Genomic DNA, 12083 nt, shown 5'->3' on the forward strand with positions numbered 1-12083 from the left:
TTTAATCTTTTTCTTTTTTCCGATGAGGAAAGATTTTGTAGTTTGATAGTGTTATAATCAAGCACCTTGGAAATGGTCAGGTTCAATCAGCGACTCACGCATCATGAATTCCACAAAAGATTTTGTAGTTTGATCATGGCACCTTGAATGTAGTCAAGTTCAAAGCAGCATTATTTTGAATGGAGTTAAAGTCTATCAAGATGACATTTTAATCATATGGCTCCTATTTCGAATGGAAATTCTCTCTCGTCTGTTTTATACTATCAAACATTCATTTCAATAAACAAATCACGTCTTCTGCTTCTGTTTTTTTTTTTGGGTGGGGGTGGGGGGGACGGGTTTGGTTGGTGTTATGATATCAAGTAGGGTGTCAAGTTAGTCTTCTCTCTCACCCCCTCACTGTATTTGGATGTGTATATTCAAAATAAGTAGGCACCCTAAGCGTTGGACGAATTCATTTGGGAATATACATAAACCAATTCTGTAAACCTAACAAAAGAGGGGTGAAACGCAATTTTGTAATATGCAGTCTGGAAGGGCATTTATGTTGGTATAGTATATAACATTTAGAGAAAAGTGCAATGATACCCTTTAACTTTGGTCTCTGATTAATGTCGGCACCTCTTTTTAAAATAACAAAGACAGCCCTTATGAATTTAAAAAATGACAAATTCATTTTTGCAGTTAGCCATCCTGTTAAAGTGATGAAATAACCGTTAGTTATTTTATAAAATGTCCAAAACACCTCCACTCAAGGTGATTTGATCACCTTACGTCCTTACCCTTACCCCTTCGTCTAATCAAAACCTACAACTACCGGTTCTTCAGACTCTGGGTAGGTTAGTGGGCATCCCTCCCCTCCGGCGAAGGTCCACTACGACAGGCCGCCGATAGACGTGCATGAGCAATAAAAACTTCCGTAACGCCACAAAGGTCCTCAACTATCCAACACGTAACCCTAACTGATCCAACAGAGAACCAACTACAAGCCGATCTGCTGTCGGTTTTACAACCATAGAAAACACTTATAACATGAAAACCGACCGATCGGCCATTAAATGAAGCTTCGAATCTGTAACCGAAAGCCACAGGCACCTCCACACAACCGAATGGCTGAAAATAAAAGTAAATCCACAGCAGCAACTGACCAGATCGAGTGGATCCACCATTAAAGAAACCTCAGGGCCATGCTTTTCCCCTGGTAATGCCTTTTTTTTTAAGACTCAAGAGACGAAACACAGCCAACGGCTCTTCCACCAATCGAATATTGTAGTAGTCATCTACCATCAATGGAGTGAGTTCAAAAACCTCGGATCAGGATCAAAATCGAGATTTATCAGACGGCAGCAATTGCAAGACTTGTAACAGATCCAATTCCTTCACCCTTTAAATCAAAGAAGAAAGTGTGGACCTTTGCCGGAGGGAATGGGTAGCCGCAAACCTTCGCCGGAGCGGAGGGGAGGGGTGCCCACGAACCTACGCCGGAGACTGAAGGACCAATAGCTCCAATTGCAGGTTTTGGTCTAGAAGAAGGGGCAAGGGTAAGGTGGTCAAATCACCTTGAGTGGGGGGTGTTTTGGGTATTTAATAAAATAATTAACAGTTATTCTATCACTTACTGGGACGGCAGGGATGAATTTGATATTTTTTAAATTAATAATGGATGCTTTTGTTATTTCTAAAGTACAAGGAGTGCATTGATTAAAGATTAAAGTTCAGGAGCAACATTATAATTTTTTCTAATATTTATTCTGATTAGAGGGTCAAACATATCATGAGGTAGTATAACAGTATACGTATAAGAACGATCTTGATTCATGAATTTAAAATCAATTTTCTCTCTTTATTTAATAAATTCTAAATCCACGAATTATGAAAATGTTATTGTACGTGAATCTGACGTGTTCAGGAAATAATACGTGGACAAATAATTGCATAACTAGTATGCTTTTCTTCTAACAAGGATGAAGAGTATCAGCTGGCAAAGTTAAATTGGCCTACTGCTCGCTGCACTAATTGGACACTGCACCCCTGCACCTTCTGAGACTGATGTACGGACTAAAGCAATAATGGTCAGTACCCTTGCATTTAACTCTTCCACTTGTGCTGTTGCTTATGCTTTTGCCTCACATCTATCATCATCCAATTTCACTACTTTCAATCCACTCGACTCATCCTTCATTGAATGCCTCCTTTTACATTTCTTAGATAATCCTATCTCCCTTTGCCTCATGGCATTCCCACCTTTGAAGAAATTAGACAATCTATGTTATCCATTGGTGCTTACAAGGCACCAGGCCTGATAGTTTTCAAGTTATTTTTTTCAAACAATTGTGGCTTGTTGTCCAATGGATGTTTGTAAACTTTAGCTCTTTTTTCAGAAACATTTATTTCTACCAAGTACCAAACATATCTTCATCTGTCTCGTCCCAAAAAAAGGAAAGCTCTTCTTTTGTGAAAGACCCGTAAGTCTATGTAATGTATTCTATAAAATCATCACTAAAATTTTGGCCTGCAAACTCAAGTTTGTGTTTCATCGCATCATTTCTCCCTTCCAATATGCTTTTGTACATGGGAGACAAATCTCAGATAAGACATCATTGCCTAGGGAATTTTTCACCGTCTCAAGATGGTTAAAAGTAAGATTGGTTGTGTTGCCATTAAACTGGATATGGCTAAAGCCAGCGATAAATTAGAATGGAGTTTTTTATGAGGAATCTTTGATTTCTTAGATTTTGGAGAAAATGTGGGGATTTGATTAGTTATATTATTAGCTCTTCCTCTTTCTCCATTAAACTTAAAGGCTCTGCATTTAACTTCTTTGAGCCATGTAGAGGAATTAGACAAGGTTGCCCTCTTAACTAATTTCTATTTATTGTGGCCATGGAGGGACTTTCTTGTCTCTTATCTATCTACAGAGACCTCAACATTTTCAAAGGGATGTCTACTTGTAGAGACCTCAACCTTTTCAGAGGGATTAAGGTGACCCGTTCTGCCCCTGCCTTATAATGGATTAATGCTATTCAACCGACAAAGTAGGAGCAACTCACATGCCAAGTAACCCCTTCCCAACTGAGCCTCAGTCAATTAATATTCATAACCTCAACTCCGCCATTATCATTTATGCAATTGTTTCTTGCCCATCTCTCCATATGGCCAGTTGGGCAGTTTGTATTTTATTTGTGGGAAATGTCTATTACTCGACTAATTACTTGATGATAGGAAATCCTCTTGAAGCAGGCACAAGGGGTCTCCTACTTGGGGCATAGCATGCAAAACAAAAGGGGCATAGCATGCAAAACAAAAGGGATGTAAAGGAAGTATGTACCACTTGGAGGATCTACAACATTTTTTTTTTCACCTAACATTTTCACCTAACAACAGCCTCATGGCCTTTAAACGTAGTTCCATTATTTCTGAATGTCTCTAACTTTTGCAAACTTTACTTTTTATCTTTAGCCCACTAATGAGGTAGTTGTTCTTTTGGCCAAACTTGTTCACAAGCTATATTATAAATAAAAATCCTATGTATGCATGTAATCCGGAACAATGCGTTCTCTCTTTAACTTTAATTGAATTTTTTTTTTTTGAATAAAAAAAAAATTCTTCCACTTTTTCCCTCCCAATATGATTTTTCACCCAAAAAGAAAAGCCCCATTTGGTTGCTGAAAAAAAGGGAAGCAAAACCAATTTGAAAAGAACAAGGAAAGTATTGTAAAATGCAAAATTTTACTTTTCAGATCAAAGGTATTTGATTGAAAGTATGGTGAAATTCAATAACCAAAATTTGACTCGTTGAGGACTTAGTTACAATATCATGAGCTAATGACTACAAAAGTTCCAGTTTTGTATTGATTTGATTTGACTTCTCTATACTTCCATTGCAACCAAAGGAAGCAAATGAGATTCAGGGTTTTTGGTGGCAGAGGGTATGATTTCATTCTAAATACAAAGTTCAGGTAATATAAGGGAAAAAGCGAAGCGTTTGTACTAAAAAAAGCATCTACAGGTTGCGGGGAACTACAACAACAAAGCAGGGCCGTTGGAACAGTTGTCTGGCAGAATTTCTATTCAATAGAAGAGAATGAAAAATATCCAAGTTGATGTAGTAAATCAAGCTTCTGGTATCAACCGAGAATAGGGAAGATTCGGGTAATGTGTTCTAGAGGGATACTATCTGCAGTGTTTTTCTTGAGCTCTGGCTGGTTGAATTCATTGCGAGGAAGGACAATAACCTGGCCCCGGCTGTGGCCTTTCTCAAGGGCCCATCCACAGTTGGCGACCTGATGCTCCAGGAACTTGTCCAGTGAGAGGCCTTCAATGTTGATAGCCTGTTTTTTTTTTTTTAATCACAAGAAAAAGAAAGATAACATTGGGAGATATTACATATGCTGTTAGTATATAGGTTTGAGTTTGTATAGCCATCAGTGGCTAGGGATAGCCTGTTGATTGAACCACAAATGGGGAAAATTTTTTGAAGCCAGTTAGATAAACAGAATGAGTTTTACAACAAGAGTCGAGTGAGGCAGGCATGCCTTGACTCTGCGAAACTAGGGATTCGTTGTCAACCATATCTATGGAAACCTGATAAATTAAATGAAAGGGTATGATGAACAGCAGAAAAAGGGGAAAGGGAACCATATCTTACCTCTGCAAGTACAGGTCTGGGAACCTTTTGGTAAGTCAGGGAAAGGACATGAATTGCATAATCTTGTATTGCTTGCTCAAAACCTGCATTTTTTTAGCAACAAAACAGAAGTGCATTTTGGGTGAGACAAGAAGAATGTTTCAGGACAACAATAAATGGACAGTAGTGAAATAAGTTGGTAAAAATTCAAACTAATTCACAGAAAAGAATAATACCCTTACACCCCCCCATCCCCCCAAAAAGAAAAGAAGGCAGGTTGGAGGGGGGGGGGCAATGGGATGAATGCGTCCAATCAAAGAACAATTGGAAAGCATTCCAAATGAAGTGGCTTGTTTTGCATACAGACTGCTCATTTGTTCATTCTATGTGTCAAATTTAGGAGGCTTTCTAAACCACAGACATGTAAATCTTTTCCCTCGGTTTTTTAAAATGGTTCCTGTACTGTGCTTGTGAAAAAACGACTTTTTTAAAGCTCTTAACACTTCACAGGGAGAATCTGATGAAAATAGACTCATGGTTAAATGATGCCATGGACAATATGTCCGTTAAACTTGGGCCCCATCTCAGACACTGCTACATGGCCAAAAAACACATCAGTTGCAAATTGCAACACTTTCAAACTCGCTAAAGCTGGAAGCCCACTTCAAAATAAGAAGAAAAAAGGTGGGAGACAACCCCATTAAATCCAAATTTAGAAAAGATTCCATGTTAAGTGGCTCAAGTTTTCTTCTATTTCCACCAGTGATATCGCCACACCCATCTAGTGCTTTCTAAGAAGAAATTTCAATTGCTAGCCCAAGCAGCATAAAACAAGGGAATATATATACCAATCATATCAAATCAAATATTCTTAAGCAGCAGAAAATAGTTCTTAAATCTTTGATTAATCAAATGAACTAATGGCACCTTAAGAACTCAAAACTCTCCTATTCCCTCTTATCTTATACTTTCTTTGGGTCACCATAAAGACAGTGAATATTCAACCTATTTCAACTTTTAACTGCAGGATTACATGTTCAATAACCTGCACATGCTAGCAGCTATAATTTCAGGGCCATATCTGCTGGAAGGTTTAAGTGTTTAACATGAGAGTAACATATTTACCTGGTACTATTTCAAGAATGTGGCGATTCTTTGCTGCCTCATCCCAGAATTGGCGGAATCTTGATGTCTGTACAGGATGCATACACTTTCAGGCCATTCCAAGCATGTGTTCCTTTGTATGTAAAAGAGAAACAACGAAGACATACCTCCAAATAGTGTGACAGGACAATCAATGTCTTGAATTGTTCTTCCATTTGCTAATAATCAAGAAAGACAAATTGAAGCAGTGTGTCACAGCCTACATATGACTAAAAATTTGGAAAGGAAAAAGAGGGCAAAAGAAAGCTATCATTTACAAAGGGACCAGTAGTTGCTCTTCTGGAATTTCAGTATCCCTCAATTCCAGCTGCTTTTGTCTTTAAATAGTGTTATTGTACCCAATGATGAGACTTGATATTGAGAATTGAATGAAGTTTTTTTGGTTTGAAACCATGGCTGCCGTGCGTGCTCCCCTCCTTTCTCCTCCCAGAAATTCTCTTCTCCCATCTCTTGTCGTTCTCCTTTAATTCAATTGCAGTTCCAGAAATGCAAGTCACACCTTGCCTGGCTACTGTCCATCAACCCACAGCAGAACACGAACTGAGAAAAGGATCCCAGAAGATCCCTGTTTGCCTTTTGGTTCTGGTCAAAGAAAGCTGGCCCCCAAGTGATTCCAACACTTGAAAAGCCCTATCTCTAATACCCTTCCTGTGGAAAAATCTGTCTCTGAAACTAGGGCTGGACCTGCAACCATCGCCTTGTGAAATTGCAGAATCCGATTTGCTGTTCTGGACATCTCCATTGGCTATTTATGTTGGGTAATCCATAGGTCTTCAATATTCAGAGCCCTCTTTTAAGTTCCAGCTCGATCCGGTATCTCATGAGAGAGATATCTCCTTTGAAATTGACTACTACTACCGCCGGGTTCATTCCTATCGTGCAAGGAAGAAAAAGCTAAATCTTCTTTTTACACTTAAGCCCTGTTTATAAAGACCATGATTTTGAATTTTTATTTCAGTTTAAATCCACCTCTGTTTTACTATCCAGAATCGACTTTCTCCTTTTGATTTAATTCCTGTTGTGTCCCAACTCAATTATTTCACTAAAGGGGTTCTGAATTGCCTCATAAATTAAAAGACTGCCACTGATTTGTTAAGGTTGAATTATTTGTACTTTGATGGGCCCATAAGTGATCTGATTCCGGTTTTGGAACCTAGATCTGCATCACATTAAAGTTCCAACTCAATCTTGATTAGTATCAATAGAATATCGACGAGTCATTGCATACTATGCATGCTGAATTAAGAACTAGTCGAGCAATGTGGACTAGTAGGTCAACTGGCAGCCACTAGATTTGATCAAATATCTAGTTAGTCTACCAACTAGGACAATTATTGTGCTGATAATTTTACGTGACATGGGAACTTCAAATCATTCCCTGTATTTCACATTTATATTTTTAGTTGACTAACTAGGTCACTAACATCAGGGAATTCAATTTCTTTGCCCCCTCACCCTCTCCCTGAAGATAATTCTAAGCTATCCTTGTTGATGAAAACTGAGCAAACTGACCTCGTCAACCTCTAAAAAAGTACGGTAAGCTTTAAACAAATCTGACGACACATAGTTTCAACTTTAAAGAACCAAACCTTTAATATAACCCCAACACATTGGATCCTAGAGGAGCAGGTCAATATTGTTATTATTATTATTATTTATTTATTTTTAATTTTTTGATAGACTGGAGCACAGAAATAATTAACAAGCAAACAAAATAAGAGGATAAGAAAATGTACCACGCGTTCTGGGATTAAAAAGAGACAAAGGCTGAAATCTGGTGCAGGCATTGCCATAAGAGCCTGCTCAAAAAGGAAAATAAAATAAAAACCAGACATTTAAGAGAAACCTGGGGAGAGGAAGCTAGAGAACCTTCTTAAATGTTTAAGCATGTTAACTAGACCTTAACCAAAATGCGTGCAACAATACTGGTGCTCATTCGCTCTGGTTCAAACTGTAGAATGTACAGGATTCATTGGAAGTAAATATATCAGAACACTTCATTTAAAAAACAGGAAATTCATAAAAAGGCATCTCTATGAGAGTGCATCTTTTTGTGTTTCAATCTATGTGTTTGTTACTTTGTATTGTGGGGAAGGGTGAAGTGTGAATGGGTGTGCATTAGATGGTAAGAAAGTCAACCTGATAAAGTCGAAGAAGGCACAGATTTGCATCGAGACTGTATGTTTGTGATGAAACCTGTATGGAACAAAAAGGGAGACAAGGGAGGAAGGGGAAAAAAAATCCAATATTATGAATTGGACAAAAAATTATAAGGAAAAAGAACGCTGCCCGGCAGTGGCCCCCAGCACCCTCTCACAGGAGCCAGGGAAATGACCACCCTACCCCTTCCCCTTCCCATGGATGCCTGTGTGTGTATGCTCTCATTGGCCCCCGTGCTGGAGCAGGGGCCATGGAGTCCGGCAGCAAACCCCTTCCAAAAAATATATTACCAATATGTATAAGCATATAGTCGCATGGTGCGTGCCTTAGTGAAGTACCTAAGAAAATTAGATTAACTCAAAAGGCACTCTAACATAGAAATACCAAAGGATTAGGCAGACTTACAATTAAATCTTCTGACATTCATAAATTACCATCCTTAATCACTGGCAAAAAAAAAAAAATTTTTTTTTTTTTTAAATGAAAACTTTCTTAGGCAACCCTCTGAAGCAAAGATTGAGTGTTAAACATCCATGCCGTACAGCACATATGCCTCCAATGAGATTATGGAGACTAACAAAATTCTGCTTTCCACCATTCCTGCACCACATATAAGACCCTGAAAGATGTTGCAGAAAATACAAAGGAGTGTCTGATGTCATGGAGACTATCATAACTCCCTTGAACATTGTCAATGGACCCAACGTTACTTTCAGAAGGACATATATGCAGAGTTAATAAAGAATCCTTCCATTTCCTTCTTTCTCCGATCAAATGAGTTACAGGTCCAAACCCTGAATCCTGATTATATGCCACCACCAAAAATCAATTTCAATCGTAATGTTTAGTAAACTTTAGGTCAATCAATTGCCACATTCTATTCCAGCATGTTCGCCATTCTTATTTTTATGGGTTTTTAACTTGTAACGAACTTTTGGGGTTTTCTTAAACTGCCTCTCCGTAGGAAGCTTTGCATATTGCACCAATGCGATACAGAGCTGACCCACCTCCCCAAAACCCAATATTATCGAGGCGGAGTGAAAGGTAAAGAAAAAAAGAGTGTCGTGAGTGTCGTGTCCCACAGTCCCAGTAGCATCCTCACCTTAACCACAGCTAATCACTCTTGAAAGAAAGATAATAACACAAATGGGGGAGAAACATATGTGAAAGAAAGACGATATACGAAGAGATAGATGGCTGAGTCTGACCTGCTCGTTCACGTAGCTTTCGAGATCAGGAAGAATGTCAGGATTGTACGGGTTCACAGCGACGAGCTGCTCGACCGTGTACGAGACCGTCTGTTTTGGAACCTCTCGTTCTCTTCCCATGGCGGACTTCTGAGACTCGCCCGGTCGCCCCCAACTACAGCTTTGCAACTTCCTGCAAGGAACAAAACAGAGAAGGACCAGATCAGAGGCGGGACAGAAAGGGCTTCTGGGAACAGTCGGCTTAGCCTTTAGGGCATACGTAGGAATCGTAACAAAAGTCTATCCGGGCCCGTCTTTAAACTTAACCTCAACCAGTAGTCACCACTCACCGCGTCGATCGCAAAGAGTGTCCGAGAGCGTGGCCTACGCCAACTCCCCCATTTTGTCTACTTTGCCTTTTTCATGTGAAAAGCCAATTCTGTCCTTTGATTTGTGAATAACAGAAATAGATACAAGGCGCTCCTCGATGGGGACCATTTCCCCATCTTGAAAATCTATAAAAAGTCATAGACATCTTCATTCGCTTACCCCTTCCGGCTTCCACTTCCCTACTGAGAAAGACAAAGAACAAACCTTAATAACAAAGTTTTAAAACTAATACAACGTAAAGGTACTTCAAAGAGAACTTTAAAACTATCCTTCCATTATGATAGAGGCTTGTTTGTTTAGGAGTAAGTTCTCCTAACACTGTTTCGATTTAGCATGACCCTACTAATCATGTACATATTTATGATAATGTCTAATGGTGAATAATGGAATGTAAATGTTGTCCAGTCTTTAATTACAATTATTTATCGTATACTTCTCAATGTTCATAATGTTTCAAGTAACTCATGATTTTTTGAACGAAACTTTGTTGTTGCTTGGGTTGCAGCTCCTTGATAGCAACCATGAGAATAGAATCCTAGGGGTAGGGTTGGAAAATTTCACCTGAAGAGGGTATTTTCATACCTATTCCTGAATTTCCATTCCCTTAACTGCTGCAACTACTACCTAGGCAAGAGCAAAAAATTTCATGGTTTTGACCCTTTAGTGAAACATACATGGACATATAGTTGGAAGAATGCAGCAAAATGGTTAATTGAAGAGCACTTAGTTACGGCTGTAAGCACTTCTAAAGAGTGGAATTTTGCTACTCCAAAATTTTAATTTGTTTTTTCTTATAGAATTAGTCTTGGTATGAAAAGTAAATTGCGTGGGTTTTTTTTCAATTGGTCCCTATTGTTGTTTTTATAGAAATAGGTGTTAGGCTGCTTTGTGTATGCCAACACCTCCATACGTCTGTATTTCTCATTTCTTCCTGTGAACTGACATATCTACCTGTATTATAAGAGGAGAGAGATTGACACATGGAGATGCTAGCACATGCTATGCTTCCGGACAGGAAATTTTATCTTTTTTTCTATATAAAATTAAATGACATAAATAGGGCCAAGTCGGAGCCGGGCCTGAACTGGAGCCTGAGTTGAGTCCTGGGGATCCTTGACTGGGCCTAGGTTTTCAGCCGAACCCAGCTTGGGTAGGGGTGGCAACAGGCAGTCCAACCCATATTGGTCCGGGCCTAACATTCAATATAATACAATGAGAATCATGGGTGAAAATTTTAGAGTTGGCCTGTCATATATACCAACCTGATATAACCATCGTTGACCTGATAAAGGGCTCTAATAAGGCTCCAGTCTGAGCCTGATATCATCGACTTACTGTCTTGAGCCCAATTAGCTATATATCCATCCCTATTCCCAACCTGCCCGATTTGGTTCTATCGAGTCAACTCGCCCCATCTCGTTTGGCCCACTTGATTCAACCTGATCCCATGAGGAACCTACCCATTTGGACTTGCTTCCATGAATTTACACACTTAATATGTCAGTGATTAACATAAGTGGAAATCCTGTTTTAATGTGCTTGGGTGGAAGTTACAGAGTCCTCTTTTTTTTTTTCATCCATATGTTAAGATTAATCTGTTTTTATCTTCTTGTTTTAGTTTGTAGGGATATTGAGATTACTCTGTTTTAATGTAGAACATGTGGCATGAAGACTGCTGTTCAGATTCGAAGAGTTTTTCTCTGTGGTTCTAACCCCAGGACCTACTTCCTCCCATAATATGTACATGAGATTGTTAAAGTAAATTTATTAATTCATAACCCCAAGGCGTGTAAACGTTCTTCTGAGAGAAGAATCATGTATGATTAAGGGGAAGAAGCTCGTTCCCGGGGATTCAGGTGGCCGGATAATTACCTTCACCGGAGGTTAATGGTTCCCCATGTGGTCGGAGTTGATTGAAGCAATGGGAAGAAAACTTGCTAGTTGGGAAGAATATTGTTTCACTACTTGTTCTTCCACTATAGTTGCAAGGGTTAGGTTAGCTTGGGATGGATTATTTATATTTTAGGCAAAAAGGTTATATAATCATTTCAAGGTCATGTTTAACAGATAATGACAGCAAGAGATAATTGTAATTGTCTATATAGGGTGATGGTTTTTTATTAAGGACAAATCTTATCAAGAGGTGGACCAGTAAATTTCCTTCGTTTTTTTTTTCTATCAAAGGAAAGAGTCAGTTTTCAAATTTCCTTTATCTAAGTTTTCTTTTCTGTATCATTACATTGTTCTTGGTTGATACTTAAAGTGATTTTTTCCTTTTTTTCAAATCAAAGAAAGAGAAAGCTCATCTTGTCAATTTATCCTTCGATTGTGTTTGATTTCGTATTTTAAAAATCATTGACTTTTCTTTAGGGCACTTTTCAAAGCTTTATGTCTATCCTTAGCAACTGACGTGTTTATCAAAATAAACAAATACTTTTTTTTTTTTTTCGATGAAGTATCAAAATAAACAAATACATAGTGGTTGAACCTGTGCCACACATATTTAGAGAGGCTGAATTATTATTATTATTATTATTATTATTTTTTTTTTTTTT

General features: G+C 38.5%; 1 protein-coding gene across 2 annotated transcripts in view; it reads right to left on the reverse strand.

The window, feature by feature from the left end:
• Window positions 1-3823: 3823 nt before the first annotated feature.
• LOC122084099 (eukaryotic translation initiation factor 3 subunit K) overlaps window positions 3824-12083 on the reverse strand; it is a 13787-nt gene continuing 5527 nt past the window's right edge. Inside the window, exons 1-8 of one of the 2 annotated variants that reach the window (XM_042652152.1) lie at window positions 9160-9426; window positions 7931-7987; window positions 7692-7742; window positions 7528-7590; window positions 5899-5949; window positions 5753-5819; window positions 4649-4731; window positions 3824-4331 (exon numbers count right to left, since the gene is read on the reverse strand). In XM_042652152.1, coding sequence (XP_042508086.1) covers window positions 4128-4331; window positions 4649-4731; window positions 5753-5819; window positions 5899-5949; window positions 7528-7590; window positions 7692-7742; window positions 7931-7987; window positions 9160-9279 — 696 coding nt within the window. In that variant the 5' untranslated portion in view covers window positions 9280-9426 and the 3' untranslated portion in view covers window positions 3824-4127. Of the gene's footprint in view, window positions 4332-4648; window positions 4732-5752; window positions 5820-5898; window positions 5950-7527; window positions 7591-7691; window positions 7743-7930; window positions 7988-9159; window positions 9427-12083 lie in introns of those variants that run through there. The other variant, XM_042652153.1, reaches the window with a different exon arrangement.

This window comes from Macadamia integrifolia, chromosome 7, assembly GCF_013358625.1.
Source record: "Macadamia integrifolia cultivar HAES 741 chromosome 7, SCU_Mint_v3, whole genome shotgun sequence".
NCBI classification, from domain to species: Eukaryota; Viridiplantae; Streptophyta; class Magnoliopsida; order Proteales; family Proteaceae; genus Macadamia; species Macadamia integrifolia.